Source organism: Octodon degus, unplaced genomic scaffold, assembly GCF_000260255.1.
Source record: "Octodon degus isolate 3935 unplaced genomic scaffold, OctDeg1.0 scaffold00013, whole genome shotgun sequence".
Classification (NCBI taxonomy): domain Eukaryota; kingdom Metazoa; phylum Chordata; class Mammalia; order Rodentia; family Octodontidae; genus Octodon; species Octodon degus.
In genome coordinates this window covers 25,810,850-25,829,750 of record NW_004524589.1, presented here as the reverse complement: position 1 = coordinate 25,829,750, position 18,901 = coordinate 25,810,850, and the positions used below count along the sequence as shown (strand labels likewise).

The window sequence follows — 18,901 nt, the reverse complement described above, 5'->3', positions numbered from 1 at the left end:
CTAACACCAAGTAGACCTTCAAGAAATGTTTGATCAAATTACTTTTAATGGGTATTAAGGAACTTTCTTAATGTTCTAGATAGTGGTCTGCTGAGAATAGATAAGGATAGATGCAAAGAGAAATCTGAGGAGGTTGACTTTAGTAGAATAGGTGATAACCAAAAGTGCTGCTGCCACATGACAGCAGTGGAAGTGGTGTGAACTGGTTGGATTCTGAATATGTTTTAGAAATAGAACCAATGGGATTTCCTTATGAGTTGGATGAAGAGTATAGAAGAAGGGAGTCAAGTTAATTTTGAGGATTTTGGCCTAAATAACGGAATGGATGGAGTTGTATTTCATTGAGCTGGGTGGAATATAAGGCAAAAAGATTTGAGTACAAAAGAGAGTTCAGGTTCTTGACATATTGAGATACCTATTAGGTGCACAGTTGTAGAGAGGTAGGTGAGTAAGTCTGAGTGTAGATGATACACATTTGGGAGTCATTAGCACAGAAATGATCCTTAAGGCCAGGCTGAAGTCACCAGAAAATGGTGAGTATAGAGAAGTGGATGGTGCCTGCACTCTAGGGCACTGCAGCATTGCAGTGTAGGAAAAAGAAGGGAAGTTGGGAGTAAGGTGTGGAAACCAGTCAGTTTCATGTCTTTGAAGCCAAGAGAAAAAAGTTTATCTAGGAAGAGAAAGTGCTCAACTGTTTGAGATGTCATTGGTAGATCCATTTAGCATTTAGATGAAGATCCAGTTAGGTGAAGATGGCGAATTTGAGTTTATCAAGGACATTGAGAACCTTGTCCAGCCAGGTTCTGGTGGAAAACTTGATGACAGTGTGTTTGGGAGTAAGCAATGTTTTATGTTCAATTGAGGAAAACATTTGAACATAAAACTGTAAGTAACCTTTCCTGAGTAATTTTGCTGCATAGAGGAACAAAGAAAAAAGGTTGACAGTGACAGAAAAAGTGGAACCAAAGGAGGGTCTTGTTTTGTTTCTTTAGGGTAAATTCTTAAGCGTGAAATTTTTCACTTGATTATTTATAGCTTTTATTCTAGCCTGTTTTTTAATTTTAAATAATTTTTTTTCCTTTGTACCATTGAGAATAGTTAAAATAACTGCTATAAATTTGTCCTACCTGCCACATGCCTATAATCCCAGTGAGGAGGATCACTATGAGTTTGAGGCCACCTGAACTACATAGGTGGTTAGGGGCAGCCTGGACTATGTGTTAAGACTTTTTCTCATAAACATAAATTATGCATTTAATATGAATCTATATTTATTTATATAGATAAATAGATACATATCTAATATATTTATTAAATATATACATATTTTCTGTTAATTCTAATATGTCATTACAGGTTGGTCATTGTTTGTCTTTTAAGAATGTCTCACGTGTTACTGTATCTTCACATGTCTAGTAACTTTAAACTTATTGAAATCAAAAAAATTTTAGAAGATAACATTGTTACTATTATGTTTCATAGATTATTAATTTTATATTTCTGTGAACAATGCTGATGTTTTTATTTTAGAAGCAGTAGAATTAGTATCAGGTTTTTGGCCTTAGTATTTGGGCTGTATGAAGTTTCCCATACATATGTTGTTCAGAGGGTAGCAGAGATTTATGCAGAATTATCCTCAAAATTCAGAGCTCCCCCTGTGGTTCTCTTGAAATGCCTGCTTCACAGTAGGTTGTCCCAAACTGTCTTCTAGTTCTCTAAGCTCAAAAGGCTAAGGATTGGGGCCACAGAGATAGCTCAGCAGCATAAGTGTCTGCCTGGCAAGCCAGAGGTCCTGAGTCTAATCCCCGGTACCCACCTCCCCCCCCAAAAAAAAAAACTAAGGATTTTCCATTATGCTTTTATCTACGCAACTTGACTCAGAGTGGGTCTGCCCTCTGCTAAACACCATTAAAAACAAAAAGGTCAGGAAATTCTCCCAGGTGATGTTTTCTCCTACTTGTGGATGGACTCTCTTCTGCCAGCTGCCTGAACCTGATCATTTTCCTGGGACTTCAGGTAGTTAATATTTTGTCAAGATTCAGAGTGTGGGTGACTGGAGTTTACGTGGCTGCTACATGAGGCAGATGCAAATGGATAAAGAGAACCCAATCTGTGCAAGTAGAATATTTGATATTGTTAGCCCCACGATTTCCCTAAAAAGCCCTTACGCTTCATTGGAAGCTATTTTCTCTTATCATGTTGAACTTTACTTACATAAATCATAGCATGTCATACGGTAGGAAGGAAAATAGTAGAAGCTAAATTAAAAACATTGTGAGACCTTGAACAAAAATACGGTTTTTAAAATATGATTTGTAACTTTGGTTGTTTGTACTTTTTACAAATTAATAATTATTCGCAATAAAACAAAAGTTCGGAAAGTAGAAATTATAATCTGGTAGTTGAGGAGCTGAGTTTATATCCTGAGAACATATAAATGCTATTAGGATCTGTCAAATGAATACTAACAGCTCAGCAACGTACAGTTGAATTTTGTGAAATCACAGTACAAGTTTTGGTTTGAAATAGCATAATTCTAGGACAAGTACAAGGAGATAGTACTGCATTTTGCAGAGCAAGTGGTAAACAAATGCAAAATTAAAAAAGAAGGCAGCAGTCGATAAATGTAGATACTCCAGTATCTCAAAAATGATGACACCATGGTGACTTACTAAGAGAAACTAACATATTTCTTAGGTGTTTTTTAATTTTTAATTTTTTTATTTTTGTATGATACCAGTACATATTAATAAAGAAAATATTGAACACTCTAATATGAAAATTAAAATTTTATGCTAAAAATTAGGAAATAACAGTGGTTAGTATAGTGCATATAATCATTTTAAAAGATTGGCAGAGGTATTACTCAGAGTAACAAATCATAGACAAAAAAAAGTCTGTTACAAAGAAGAAACAAAAGGACAAAATTTTCTTTTCAATAAACAAAACAAACCAGTAGTATAAATGAACCAAATTAGCGTTTGTTTTAAAATATTTTTGAAGTGACAGAATAATTTGAGCAATTATTTCAACTTCTGAGTACTTCCTGTGAATCTAGCTTTTATTTTGCGCTCTCTCGCGCGTGCTCTCACACTCACGCTCTCGCTCTCTCATAACAGAAGCCGTGCAATATTTAAGCATGTGTGTCTTGACTTTTTCACTTAACTTCGTGGTCTCAGGCTTCATCCATTTCCTGTGAGTGCCTCAAGTTTATGAAAGAATAAGACTGTTTTTGTATAAAACCACATTTTCCTTCTGTTAATGGACGTATGTGTTTTTAAGATCCAGGTATTATAAATAGTGCTGCTATCAGCATGGGTATGCACGTATCCCTATAATATGATGACTAACTCTTTGGGGCAGATTCCTGGAGGGGAGAAAGCTGAGTCAAACAGAATTTCTATTTATATTCTATTTGAAGAATCTCCATGCTAATTTCCATAGTCGTGGTACTGATTTACATCTCCACCAACAATGTAGAAGAGTTCCTTTTCCTCCACATACTTGTCAGCATTTGTTATTATTTGGTGTTTTTGGTGGTGGTCTTTCATTTTAGATTAAGGTAGTATCTCAGTGTAGTTTTAATTTGCATTTCTATAATGGCCAGCAATATTGAACATATTTGTGTTTATTAGTCATTTGTATTTCTTCCTCAGAAAAGTTTCTGTTCACTTGAATAGTCCATTTTTTTGATTGGGTCTTTCACTGTAAAGGCTAGGGTTTTTTTTGTTTTTTGTTTTTTGTTTTTTGTTTTTTTTTTTCTGTTATATGCTAGATGTTATTTCTCTGGTGAATATCTAGCAAAATTTTCGTCCCATTCTGTAGGTTGTCTCTACTCCATTGGGTGCTTCATTTGTTGGGCAGAAGCTTTTTAATTTGATATGATCTCATTTGTGGACTCTGGGAATTATTTCTTCTGCTTTTGAGGTTCTGTTTAAAAAGTACTTGCCTATCCCTGTTATTTCTCTTTAAGTTTTGAAACTGGAAATAAAGAAAAAACATTATTATATTTTAAAACTCTCAGCTTGCCTTATCCAAAATGGTCTTTTTTCACCACATGGTGGCAGCATACATCCGTTTTTTTCTTTTTAAACCAGTTTTGGGTTACTTGGAAAATGTTCCTGACCTAGAATTTCATTAAATTAGCTTATTTTTACATTTCTTAATTCATGGCAACTTTTTAACATTAATCAGATAAAAATTTTTCCATAGCAAAATCCAGTAGATTTTAACTAGGAGAAAGTATCATTAAAAACCAAACCTTTTCTTCCATAATGTGTAGTCTTTGTAATCAAAGGTGTGTTAATTACTACATAATTATGCCTACCAGAACCATTCAGAGAAGATGTTGTTACACAATTGATTTAACTCTGCTTTTGTTCATATAATCTGCTAGTTCATGGCAAGGATGAGGTGAAAACTGTTCTAGAAATTTTATAGGATATAATTCTTTACCTTTAAAAAATAAATAACCTTCAGATTTGCCAATTTTATTAATTACTGGGATGTTCTTTCATATTTTCTCCAAGTCTTTAGTTATTTGGAAGTAATTTTGTGAGATACTTGATACTGGAAAATAAGGTTCAACTTTTACTTCAGGTCTGGAGTATGCCAATAATGTAGGCCAGCACTAGCATATTTTGAGTTGAACTATGTGTATGAACTTGTACATGGTATTTAATGTCTGAGTAATCTATTTCTTATGAGTTTTCTTTGTAACAACTTTGGGGCATCCCATGCAACTACACCCCTTTTGTCTGTGTCTGTCTGTCTGTCTTTCTTTCTTTCTGCTATTGTGGGGTTAATTCAACATGTTTCTTTCATTCCAAAGAAAGCGTTGTTAATAATACTATACAGTACAAGACATTAATGAGTTGGCACTTAGTAAAGCTATTAAATTTCATGAGGAAATGGTAGAATATTTCTTATGAGAACTTTGGTAACTAGGAAGCAAAAAGTGTTTTGTTCAACATTATTTCCTTGTTTAGAAACATAGCTACATCTTGAGAAAAATTCTGCAAGATTTCCTGGAGGCTTTTCATAAGTATTCATATGTAAATAATCCAATTTTCTATGATAATAAGGTGTTTCATTTCTTGTTATTCAGGTTTTTATGTTTCTGAAATTTCTTTCTGTACTGCCCAGTGATAAGCTTACAAGAAGTTTATAGTATTATTATGAGTTAATTATTCTACAGTATTGAAAAATTATTAGAAAACAATAATAGATTTATCTCTATATTAAATTAAAATTAAATAAGCACACTTAAAATTTAAATTCATATGTACTTCTGTAGATTCTGACTTTGATCTAAGGTAGAACTAAGAATCTCAATTTTTTAATAAACCTCTCAGGATTCTAATGTAGCAGATATATAGGCCATGAACACAAATTATTTTAAAATGAAAAATTATTTTTTTGCCATTTGCTTGAGATTAAAAGCCTTAGATCTCTTAATTAAATTTCATTATTTTATTAAATTCATTATTTTAGTTCTCCACTTTAATGTTATTCTTTGTCTTCAACATTAAAAAAAATTTTAATGTATTTAACCTGTCTGAGAATATATTTGGGAGTGATACTATTGAAAGCCCTAGACTTTGTTGTCACTGAATTCCATTTCTTACCTATACCTATAAAAATCTGTTGTTTTCCACAAACTTATTGAACTTTTATGAGTAATATAAATTACTTACAGGTTAAAAAAATACAGGAGGAGAAAAGCTGATGGAAAGCTAAGTAGCCACTTTAAATACTGTGTCGTTGGGAAGAAGCTTCATTTAGCTGACTGCTTCATAGGAAGAAACTTTTTTCAGGGTAGGTTTTGAGGGATTTGTTAAATTTTCAGATGAAATTTGAGCCAAGTGGCCAAGAAGGTCTAGTATTGTATTACAACAAAGGAAACCAACTCATAAGGGACCTTATTACTAAATACCTTCCCAAAATCTACAGAGGTGACTACTTCTTTTTCTCTGTTCCTCTACCACCACCCCTACCAGGATTCAAACTCACAACCTTGCATTTGCCAGGCAAGCACCACGCTGCTGAGATATCTCCCAGCCTTCATTCTTTTTATCTCGTGTTTCTTAAAGTCCATAGATATAGTGAGTGTCTAAGAGTTCTTTTTGATCATTTTTAAACTTTCTGACTAAAATGTACAATATTAAAGATATTTATTATTTGTTACAGTTCTGACAATTGAAGGGTTTTAGCTGGGTATTTCTCACCTAACTGAAGCTAGGGTAGTGTGAAGTCTTTAGTGAGATGTTTGGGGGGCTGAGGAGGTAGCTCAGTGGAATAAGTGCTTGCCTGACAAGCACAAGGTCCTGAGTTCGATCCCTGATAACTGCAAAAAGAAAAAAAGAGAGAGAGAGATGTTTGGAATGAGGAGGGAATGGTTGTAGTATCACTTCCTTCCCACTTTGCTCTTCTAGGCATCCTCCAACAGGGCAGACTCAGGACAGGCAGCTGGCATCCTGCAAAACAAGCATGGAAGAAATTTAGGTCAATGTTTAAAGGCTTTTCAAGATGTAACTTCACAGTCCTAGAACATTATCTCTGCCACATTCATGTTATTAAGAGGAATAGATGATACTTCTTAGAGAATAGCTTACCACGTTCAAAAGAAGAAATTGATAGAGTCCATCTTGGAGGTGGGCTACCAGCCACCATCTGGGATTTCTGTCCTCTGCCTGGGGGAGAGCCTTGAGACAATGTGAGAGAAGCCTGGAGAGGAGCAGATAGGTTGTTGGTAGAGCTTGGCATGTAAAAATCTCTGTATCTCCCCCTTAACCTCTCATTCCAAGTAGTATGGGTTAAATCATCTTTGCCTCCAGAAAGCTGAAGAAAAAAATTTCCATTTTGACCTTAAAACCAACCATAGCTCTATTTGTTAATAAGAAATATGCATAATGCAAGTTGATAAGGAAAGATTGAAAAAGAGATGGCCTAAGAATTATGACAAAAGGCAGCAGGAGGAAGGTAATATTGATATCAGACAAGGTGTGATGTATGATATAAGGTATGAAACAAGATAATCAAGTATATTAATAAAAGTTGATTTTGTAGTCAACTTATACATATCAAATGACATAGTAATTATAAACTAAAAATTTTAGAAAAATTAGGAAAACTTGGTGAGACTACAAATAAGTTCAGGAAGTGTAATATACCTTTTGAAAACTGGATGGATGTAATGAGCCAAAAAAGATATAGGAGACCTAATTCTATCAGTAATTTTGATGAGGTTGCTCTATAGAGAGCCTAACAGTCTTAAAATCAAAAAATCATTGGAAATGAGAATGTTTTATTTCATGGTTCTTGAAGCTTAATTAAAACTGTGCAAGAGGGAAATCTGTTGTCTTAAAATGCCTTTGTTATTAAGCAGGCAAAAAGTAAAGGGCACAACACATTTATATTAAAGGAGAAAAAAGAATAGAAATAAGGTGTTTAAAATCAGTCGACAAAGGCTGGCCAAATAGCTAAGCAGATTACAGCACATGCAAGCAAGCACAGGGGCCAGGGGTTCGATCCCCAGGCCTGCTGTGCTGGCCCAGGGGCGTGCTGAGAAGACGATTGAGACTGGGTATGGTGGCGTGTGCCTGTAATCCCAGCTCTTGGGAGGTTATAAACAGGCAGATCACTATGAGTCTGATCTAGTAGTGAGACCCTGATCACCCTGTAGATCCTTCCCTAAAAATACAAAAAATAAGTAAATAAAATCAGTAGACATTAATCAAGGAAATCATAGATGAGACTCTGTGGCAACAAGCTTAGAAACTCAAACTCAAACTTGCCAAGAAAATGTAGCTTACTAAATTGACAGAAATAAAGAACTTCAACAGTTAACTCTAGAGGATTATGAAGCTGAGTAAAGGTATGCCACTAACAGTTACCACCCAGTTCATGGATGGGTTACTACAGATGAGTTCACAATTGATTTCTGTTAGAGACAACCTGTTGTAGTTAATAATACTGTTTCAGACTGGAAAATTCTGAAATTCAAAACAAATCTATTGGCCCATTTTTCACATTACAACAGATGCAAAAATTCAAAATACTGGCAAATGAATTTTATTGTATTAAAAGCATAATACTTTATAATTAAACAAAGTATATTCTAGGACAGAAATAATCCATTATATCAAGAAGTTAAGAATATCTCAGTAGAGACAGTGGAAATTAGGGTTAGGGTTTTCTTTGAGTGAGTCCACCTTATTCTCTAGCAGGAAAGATAAATGACTTGTGAAATTTTACCATTGAACATGTAAGTACCATCTCTTAGAAGGGAGACAAGGCTATAAAAATAATATTTTCCACTATTAATATGTTAATGAAATGTAGTTAATTTCTATTCCAGTATTTTTCTTGATTGAGAGAGTTTGGAAGTAAAAATTACTGTTCAAGATTATGAGTAAATGATTTTAGTCTTAACTCAAAATGAATTCCCTAGAATTGCCAAGAAAAGTATGAAAAAAGATGCATTTAGGGCTGGCCAGATAGCTCAGTGGATTAAAATGCCTGCATAGACAGACATAAGGGCTGCGGGTTTGATCCTCGGCATGCCTTGCGGGCCCCACCCCCAGGGCATTTTGAGCTGTTTGAGACTGGGCAGACTTGGCATGGTGGCACGCGCCTGTAATCCCAGAGCTTGGGAAGCTGAAAAACAGGAAGGATCCTTACCAATCTGATCTGTGTAGTGAGACCCTGTAGACCTTGTACTAAATACCTTTTTTTTTTTTTTTTTTGTTCCTCGCATGCCTTCAGGGCACGTTTGGCCAGCAGGAGAGTTGTGAGGTTCGAACTCCAGCCACCTGAGGCTGACAGCTTTGTGGAAGCAGCCACTTAAAAGACTGAGCTAGGCCCAAGCCCCCTAAATACCTTTTTTTAAAAAATGGATTTAAAAGAAGAGCTACTCAGTTAACCAAAAACTCAATATAAATTTTAAAACTTATATGCTCATCTAAATGTGGTATTATAGAAATAGACAGGTAGGTATCAATGGAACAGAGTATGGAAATCTCACTGTATACCACAATAGTAATCATCCAACTGGGAAAGAATTATTAGAAAAGTTCTAGCAGAAGTGAATATTTGGGGCTGGAGAGATGGCTCAGTGGTCTAAAGCACCTACTTGGAACAAGCACAGGGCAAAGCAGAGGGACTGCGGTTCAATCCCCCAGCACCACATGCCAGCCAGCCCCGCCCCCTGGTGGGCTGAGCTGGCCACACACACACACTTAAAAAAAAAAAAAAAAAGTAATAAATAAATAATAAAAGAAATACCAAAAAAAAATTATAAAAAAGAAGTGAATATTCATCTGTTATAAAAAATTGTGTTCACATTTTACATAACCTGAAAACACTACTTCCATAATGGGTTAAAATTTTCTGAAGAAAAATTGGGCAGTTATTTTAGCAATCACAGATTTTTAAATGACAATTTATAGGTCTTCAGAGGATATCAAAAAATTACTTTCACTACTGGTTGAAATTTAACATTTTACATAGATCAAGGCAAATGTACCAACTTTAAAATTCAGTTCTAGAATTTCATTAAGAACAGGTGACTAGTGGCTAATACATTAGATGTGCAGGTATAGAGCATTTCCATCATTATAGGAAGTTTTACTCTAGCACTGTTCTAGAGATCTCGTAATTTTGGTCAAGACATGAGAATCTGTAGCTTAAAGAAAAATACAAAAAGATACCACATACAAAGTTTAATATATGGGAAAAATTAAGAATGCAAATGATAAAATTTAATACTGATTATCTAAAGTACTTGTAAATTAACACGTGAAAGGCGACTTTTTAAAATCTTAATTAAAAAAAGATTAAAGTAGTGAGAGTGCATAAGAAGTACAAATCCACATCGCCAGAGAGTCGAGCCTGTTGGCATTTGGGGAAATATACTTAAAGTAACAATGCGAGATCAGATTGCAAAACTGGAGAAGGGCTGTAATCTCTCTGGACATGAGTGAGAAGACAGACATGTTGCTGCTGATAGAAATGTGAACTGCTGCAGCCAGCTGGACCGCTACCTAGCAGCATTAATTAAAGTGGAAAATAAGCACCCTTCACGGTTGGCGCTCTACCCTGAGTATACAGCAGAGTAGTTGTGTGCAGCGCATGTGCTCAGGGAGGCGTACTGTAGCACTGTTTCTGGCAGTAGGCAGGAGTGAAGTTGGGAGGGGCAGTGGACAGACCAGAAGCAATAAATGCCTTCAACACAACAGGAAGGAGATGGTTGTATAAACCACAGTACAATCTGTACCATAATACCATGCAGTCTTTAATATGATTCATTTAGGATTTCCACAGGGTACTGCTTAGTCAGAATTCAAGAATTACTATTTGTTGTTGGAGGGGGCAGTCCCTGCCATTATTTGTGTGTGTGTCTGTGTGTACACATGGATAGGAAAAGGTGCATGTTATTTGATAAAAGTTACATGAGGATGAGGAAAAAAGGAGAAGAGGGTTTTTTTCAGATCCCACTTTTAAACTCAGTAATATGAAATCTCATGTTTGTATACATTCATTTATGTAATTGTATGTAAAGATTTTTTAAATGTTAAAATGTTTATGAAATGGTAATTTAACAACAAACAAATCAATTTATTATGCATGACAAATTCTTTGGACAATATTTAGAATTTTAAAGATAATAACTTGGTTGTTTCCAGTATTAAGATTTAAATTTGGCTCACAAATACATATTTCAATATCCATTGAAACCATGATTTCAAATTTATTTCAGTAGTTTGCTGAATAAAATACTGGCAGTATAAATTACCTGTCAGCACATCAGCATTGCATTTTCCAGTGCAGATCCTGCTGAAACTTAGCGAGGGATCACGTCTGCGTAGTGGTGCGGCACTCTGTGCGGCCACGGGCTCTGCGCATGCACCAGGGAGCAAGCTCGCCCGCTCAGCACACAGCCGCTAGGAAAAGTTCACTTGCAGCAGGAAGTGGCAGAGATGGAACACGAGCCTGACTCCTCATTCCAGTCTAGTGTCCATAGCATTTTCTCCATCTATGTTATTTAATTTGTTTCCCTTCAAAAGAGATTTAACTTTTACATTTGAATTAGCAGTTATTCAAAGGTATAGCTGAAAAATAGCACAGAATATATTCATTTTTTTATAATACAGAGCGGACAGTACTTTAGTATGTCTTTAGAAGTCAATTTTTTTTTTTAAAGGCCCAGTTTTTAAAAATTTCAACAGTGATAGAGACTGTGGAAGTAAAATAGACTTTGTTGTTACTTCTCTTCAGTAATAGTTGCTTGGAATAAGGTTTTTTTTTTGTATTTTAGGGAAGGTTGTTAGGGTGTACAGGGTGTTCAGGATCTCACTACTAGATCGGCCTCATAGTGATCTGCCTGTTTACAGTCTCCCAAGAACTGGGATTACATGTGTGCACCACCACACCCAGTCTCAAATGCTCTCTCAGGGTGCCCTGAGGGTGGGACCTGCACAGGAGGCATGGGAGAAGTAGGGATCAAACCCCTGGCCTCCTATGCCTGCTTTCAGGTGCTTTAATCCACTGAGCTATTTAGCTGGCCCTGGAATAGGCTATTGATAATGTAAAACTTGTGGAAATTCTGAGGAATGAGTTCTCACTTGCCCAAAGTAACAAGCCATTTCTTACCATTCACTGAATAACTCTCCAGTGATCTACTACTGATTTGAATTACTGACTTTCAGGTAAATGTCAGAATATTGTGCTTCCCAAATTTTAGTTGCCCTGTCACCCCACAGTCAGGAGCCCACTTCATTTAGTGTGAGATGCTAAAGATTTGAATGATGCTTAGAAATTCATGACATCCAAAGTAATTGTCTTTAGGTTATATTACACTACTGTTTAAAATATGCCTACTTAATTCCATATTTATTTTTTGTATAAGTTTATGTTCTGTGTTACTTTGTGAAATGACTTAAAATATTCTTTAACGAATAATTGTAATAATTGAAATGAGAGACTCCAAAATTAGCTTTAATTTTTGACATGACATATTTGAACCCATGGTAATTGTAATAGAAGCCCTCTTGACATCCTATGTTTGATTAGTTGATAGTATTTTCTTATTTTTAATGTATTTAGTACAGGGTTTCACTACACAAATTGGACTCGTAGTGATTCTCCTGTTTTCAGCCTTACAAGTGCTAGGATTATAGGCTGGTGCCACCATGCCCAGTCTCATTCGCATTCTCTCCATGCCCGGGGGGCGGGGCTGGCACAGAACACCAGGGATTGCACCCTGGCTGCTCAGTCTGCCTAAGCAGGCGCTTTAATTCTCTGAGCTATCTTGCTGACCCAGTACATGGTGTTTTCTCATCAATACTTTTCCAGTTTTTACAGAGTAAATTCTTCAAAAACAAACTTGGGAAAAAAAAAAAAAGTTTATTTTGTATGATTCTACAAACCTAAATTCTAGCTCTACCTGTTGCTACTCCTGGAACTTTGGACAAATCATTCAGCCCTTCTAGGCCTTTGGGCTTAGGAGATAGCCCAGTAGAATAAGCACCTGCCTGGCAAGCGCAGAGTCCTGAGTTCAATCCCCGGTACCATAAAAAAAAAAAAAAAAAAAAAAAAAGAAACTAAAAAAATTGTACTGTATTTCTGCAGTGGATCTTTTATTTCTGAAATTGAGTCTCTACAATGATTAGTACCTGCTGTTTGGAAATAAGAGAAATAGGAAAGAGCTATAACATCACCTTATAAAAATGAAACGCTATTAAGAGGTTGATAACTTAGTCAAAATACTCTGTAAGGTAAGAGTTTCAGCTTTTTTTTTTTTTTTTTTTTTTACCACATATCCAAATACTAGAGAAACACAAAACAAAATGTGTTTTCACCATCCCTATAGATGTCTTCTTTCCATTCCTTGTAGACATGTAACTGTATTTTGTGTTCATACAATATTTGGAAGCTCTTGTTTTGTTTTTCAAAATATTTAAATGTAAGGATACACACAAAAAAAATTAATTCTTCAACCTTGCAGATTTTTCACAAGGCAAAACCACCCATTTACAACCCAGCCAGCCCATCGAGAGACACAGGCCCTGCTGGTGTTGCCGCACAATGTCTTTGAGAAAATTCTATACAAGTGTTACATAAAATGTTACTATTTCAGGTGTGGTATTTTATTTATAGATAGAGAATAATCTTTCAGTAGGAAAGCTAATAATTTGTTAAATACTTATTAATTGCTATTTTCTAAACCCTAAATAAATCATTTTAAAAGACAGTTCTATATAGTTCATGCATGTGGAAAAGTATATAAAAATTCATGGGTATACAGAGATAAGATAGGTTTGGGGTTTTGTTTGGTTGGTTGGTTGGGTGGGTGGGTTTTTTTTGTTGTTGTTTCATATTGGGGATTGAGGCCAGCCTTGAGCTTCATCCTCTATACTCTTTATTTTGAGACAGGTTCTCACTGAGCTGCCCAGGCTGACCTCAAACTCATGATCCTCTGCAGCCTCCTGACTAACTGGTATTGTAGGCATGTGCCACCCTGTTTGGGTGCTTAGTTAGGTCTTTGGGGAGCTCGTTGTTGTGTGGATATAGAGATAGGGAAGGCTTATAGACAAGATAAAGACCTTGCCGTTACATTAACAGGTATACTTTTCAGCCAAGAGGTCGCCTATATTCCTCATAGGGGAGATGACATTAACCCTAAAAGCCACTTCCTTGTATGTAGAAAGTTGGCAAATGTTTGAAAATTGAGCGCTTTGAGTTGTCCTTATTTTCCCTGTGTATTTCTGTATTAGAAATTAAAATTTGGCTGTTTATCTATTTACTATTATATAGAAATTTTTATATGTCTTTTATGTTCCAAAAGATTAAAGTTTTTGCATCTTGTTTTAGTCTATTTAATGTCCTATTTTTTGCACACATTAATTGCAGACTTTCTATAATAGACTATTAGGGGCCAGGGAGATGGCTCAGTAGAATAAGTGCTTACCTGGCAAGTACAAGGGCCTAAGTTCAATCCCTGGTTCTGCCAGAGGAAAAAAAAAAGAATAGTAGGAACTGGCACTCATATAGAAAACTTAGTAATGGTTGCTCATTGTACAAATGATACATATTTTTGGGAGAGATAAAAATAAGGTATTATAAGGAAACGTAAGATTGCCATCTACTCATTTGTGAGACTTAGAGTGTATTGCCATAGCAGATGATGCTGAGGGAATTCCAGAGAGAAATCTCCCCTTTTGCCTTTCCCATAGAGTTCATGTGGTCTTAAAAGATAGGTTCATTTATACTTTTCCAATTACAATGCCATGCCTACTTTCAAATAATAGGTGAGGCAGATTATTTTGTTTTGTCTTCAAAATACAAAAATTAAAGGGAATTTTTTTTTGGTGAGGTCCTAAAGAAAGTATTGGAAAAGCTGGACAGGGTGGAACACTTCTGTAATCCTAGTACTTGGGAGGCTGAGACAGGATGATCTCCATGAGTTTAAGATCAACCTGGACTACATGAATAGTCAAGCAGAACTACATAACAAGACCCTGTCTCAAACAACCAAAAAAAGATAAACAAAACATATTGGTAGAAAGGATGTTCCTGTAGTGATCTTCTTTTCTTGCTCATATGGAGTCTAGATTTAAGGTTAAAAAAATACAAATACATGATTTCTCTGTATACATACATAAATACATATATACAGACACACCTATGTACGTACACAGACGTTCTCCCATGGAACTGCTTTCCCACAGGATCAACATCAGAAGCCCATGTCCAGCGTATTTCATGCTACAATGCTGTTGTTCTTTCTAGATCTTTAAACTCTCCAGTTTTAGATGCTGACCCTCACTAAAAATAAAGTGATCTGTCTCTGTGCATCTGTGTCAAGTGGGCACTCCAGCGTACCGTTTTTCTCCCTTGCGGACAACTAGGACCTACTTTTTCTACAGTGGAAGTCTTGCTCTAGACCTGGTCTCTCTTGTCCGTTCCGCTGCTGCCTGGGTTACTGATGCATCCTTGATCTTGAATTATATTCATCTTCTCATCTCTAGTTGATTCCTCCTCTGCTTCTCAGTTGCTTAGCCTACATCTGGGCCTTGTGACTCACAACTGATTTGCTTCTAAAGCTATCAGCTCATTGTGGGCCACTATACATACACTGTTTGCTGTATTTTCATGTTATTTATTTATTTTATTTTTTGTATTTTAAGGAAGGGTCTACAGGGTATTCAGGGTCTCACCACTAGATCAGAGTAGTGATCCTCCTGTTTACAGCCTCCCAAGAGCTGGGATTATAGGCATGTGCCACCACACCCAGTCTCAATTGCCATGTCATTGAGTCCTGGGCAGGGCTGGCACAGCAGGCCCAGGTATGGAATCCCAGACCCCTGAGCCTGCTTGCAGATGCTTTAATCCACTGAGCTATTTGGCCGGCCCCTCTCCAACTCATTTTAACAAATTTCCAATTCATATAATTTATCAGTCCCTTCCTAGTTTTATTTTCTTTCCTTACATTATGTTAGCAGTCTTAAACCTTTCTCCTGTCAGTGTCCTTTAATTCCTCCCTGAACTTTCTTATCGAATCACCTTGAGTGAACCTAAGGTCTCATTTTTCTGAGCACCACTGTCAAAAACCACATAAGCAATAACAAGCACCACAAGGCTAACGTCACCAAGGAGTTCTATTTTTTCTAGTCCTTTTCTTCAGAGATTATTGTAAGCATTCATCACTCTCGCATCTCTGGCTAATTTCCTTCTCACTCTCAGTGATGGCTTAGTATTTTATTTCACAGAGAAAATGGAAATCCTCAAATAAGAGGTTGCACAATTTCCTGGTACTGAACCTGCAGACATGTATCTGCCCTTATCATAGTTAGTTTGCTTTTTCTTAGTGTTTATAGAGGAAAGAGTCCCTAAAGGAATGGAAAAATCTTATGCCTTTGGAAACCAAGTGGTGATTATAAATGTAGGAAGCACTAGGATAAGGAGTAGGCAGTAGGCCTTTATCCGTGGCAAGTTGCTAAGAGCTACCATGAAAATTCAAGTTTCTGATACTGTGTACCAACTGGGGAAAGGGGTGTGGTAAGTCTAGTGGTGCTCTTAGACTAGCCTGTGCACCTGGACTCCAGATCCCACTCCCCGAAGCCTTTTAGGGACTTAGCCCTCTAGTATATTCCTCATTTCTCCAAAATTAATCCTCCTTTGGCAGTTAGCTCTTGCCCATCAGTATTTGAACCTTTTCAAGGTTGGGCTATCTTGTAATCCTTCCTTAGCCCTGCTTGCTTCTCTGCTGCTCTTTCTCCACTTTTACTGTTAAGCTAATTACAAGTTGGTTGCCATTTTGGTGTTTGACAGGCATGGAGTCTTGTTTGTCACTGTCTGAGACTTGACTCTTGAAGCCTGTTTTCTCATCTCTGAGATAATCTTTATACTTAGTTATAAACTGTTGAGATTATACATATAAAATAGTGCAAAACAGGACATACTGAGTGTTCAGATATATTTGCTTAGTTTCTGGCTCTCTGCCTTCTGTCTCTAACCGCAAATACCTGCCAGTTTTTTGTTTGTTTTCTCAGTGGTGCTCATGCTAACGCCTCCTTCATCTCAGTGCACTCTGTCTTCCTGTCTCTAAAACACACCTCTGACTTATCCCAGCCTCTGCTAATGGTCCTTTGCATTCATTGACTTGTTTATCTTTTGCCCTGCCTTTAAATATGTATATGCTTCATAGTTATATTCCTCTGGATTCCTTCATGGTTTTTATGAATTTACTAAATTATCAATTTGCCAGGCATGGTGGTAAACACCTAGAATCCCAACATTCAGGAGGCTGAGGCAGGAGGATTGCTACAAGTTTGAGGCCAGCCTACGTAGACTGTAGTGAGTTTAAGGGCTCAATTACATAGTGGACCCTCAAAATACCAAAATAAATAAATAAACCGTCAATTTGTAATCACTCTGGAAGTCAAAACAAAGAAGCTTTGTAACTATTTAGTTTAAAACTAATTAGCATTTCTGTGTTAGGTCTTTTTATAATTGCTTTATATGAATTGCTTGATGTAATCTTTACAAGAACTCAGGAAACCCTTAAGTACGCAAGAGTAAGAACCCCATCTAGTGTAATAATGTAGATATTTTAGTTCTAGAGAGTTAATTCTAGGGCTCACCTCCTAATCATAAGACTGCTCTCTTCCAAAATAGTTATGTGATTAGTAGCATTTAGAAGGAGCAATATTTAGGGGAACTAAAATTTCTTGAGGATTTATGTCTGAAATGATGTAAAGAAAGTGGCAAGAATGATAGGAAAAGTGTATTTGAAGTTAGGGGACGTATGTTGGAGGAGACTAATGGCAGTGTGTCTTTTACTATAGTATTTTCCTTTATTTAAGCATCTTTTGTATCACATCGCATAATCTAATAGTGCGGAGAGACCAGTTTTCTGAAGGAGGGAAGAATTCGGATTACATATAGGTATTCAGGCAGCAGGGACAGGTTAGAGTGATGCGCAGTTCACTCAGCAAACTACAAGTCTACGTTACAGCCAGAAGGTAAGCTCTGATTCTAAGGAATGTGAGAAATGAGGTTGGTAGGAAGTGAGCGGGACTGTGAAGCACTTTGTGGTCAGCCTTAGTGTCCGCTTCGCTCCTTCCCATGTCTCCTTCTCTTCCTGTGTTACTGGAATGATAGAGTGATGGAGCAGACTTTAGAGAGGCATTCCAAGGACCATAGAATTTATTTTGCTGCATGCCTCAATTAGAATGGCAACATTGATTTATTCATTAACTAATTGGGCAGATACTGATATTTACCGGATTCATCTAAGTTGTGAACTGTGTTTTATTCATTTCTGTGTCTTGAACATCTAACAGTAACTCAATAATTGTTGAAAAGTGCCATTTAACATTAGTAGTCTAGTAACTGAAACGTAACTTGTCATATTTGTTTTTTAGAAAACAATTTTAGGGGCCGAGGAGATGGCTCAGTAGAGTAAGGGCCTGAGTTCAATCCCCAGTTCCGCCAAAAAAAAGAAAACTATTTTAAACTAATGAGCTTACAACCTTGTGAATTTAAGAGTACCTATCCTTAAGTAGGGAAAAATTATTAAATAATGTAGAAAAATTGAGAATTTCTAAAAATTTACTTACAAGGGCATTCACAGCTTAAGAATAGAGAATTTGGTCAATTGTATTTACTTTGAAATATCTTATTATTCCTTTGATTTGTAGACTTATGAGGAAGATCGAAGAAACTACTCTGAACTTCAAATTAGATGTCAACGTTTGGCTTTAGAATTAGCAGACACAAAGCAGTTAATTCAGCAAGGCGACTACCGTCAGGAGAACTATGATAAAGTCAAAAGGTAAATAGTTAAGATGACTGTAGTCATTCTCATTTTTAGCGTGTATCAAAATCACCTGAATTCTTACCATCAAAGTCATTAATTCTGCTTTTATCGTTTTCATTCATTATATAAAAGCATGTATGTTTGACAGTTTTTGGGTATATTAGTTCTTTGGGTTTTATTTAAAAGTTGCTGTTCTTTTATAAGATATAAAATATTTTCTAAATGTTGATGATTATTTTTGTGTATAGTATCAATTTAAATACTTAGGTTCCCCCCCAAAAAAAAAATTTATAGTGGTTCACTTCTAGCAAAAAGTACTTGGTTAAAAAAATACTTCATAAGGCTGTTTCTCAAATATGTGTTATTCCTAAGTAACTATAGCAAATATGGGCCAGCCAAATAAATAGATCAGTGGATTAAAGCACCTGCAAGCAGGCACAGGGGTGTGGTGGTGCATGCCTGTAATCCCAACACTTGGGAGGCTGTAAACAGGAGAATCACCGATCTAGTAGTGAACCCTGAACACCCTGTAGACCCTTCCCTAAAAAATACAGAGAGAGGAAAAAAAAGTATATATAA

At 36.2% G+C, this 18,901-nt stretch overlaps 1 protein-coding gene across 3 annotated transcripts in view; it reads left to right on the top strand.

Moving 5' to 3' along the window:
* Positions 1–18,901, top strand: part of Pibf1 (progesterone immunomodulatory binding factor 1) — a 245,520-nt gene that overhangs the window by 19,163 nt on the left and 207,456 nt on the right. For all 3 annotated transcript variants that reach the window (XM_023709663.1, XM_004626308.2, XM_023709662.1), the window contains exon 6: positions 18,204–18,337. In XM_023709663.1, the coding sequence (XP_023565431.1) occupies positions 18,204–18,337 (134 nt within the window). The remainder of the gene's footprint in view (positions 1–18,203; positions 18,338–18,901) is intronic.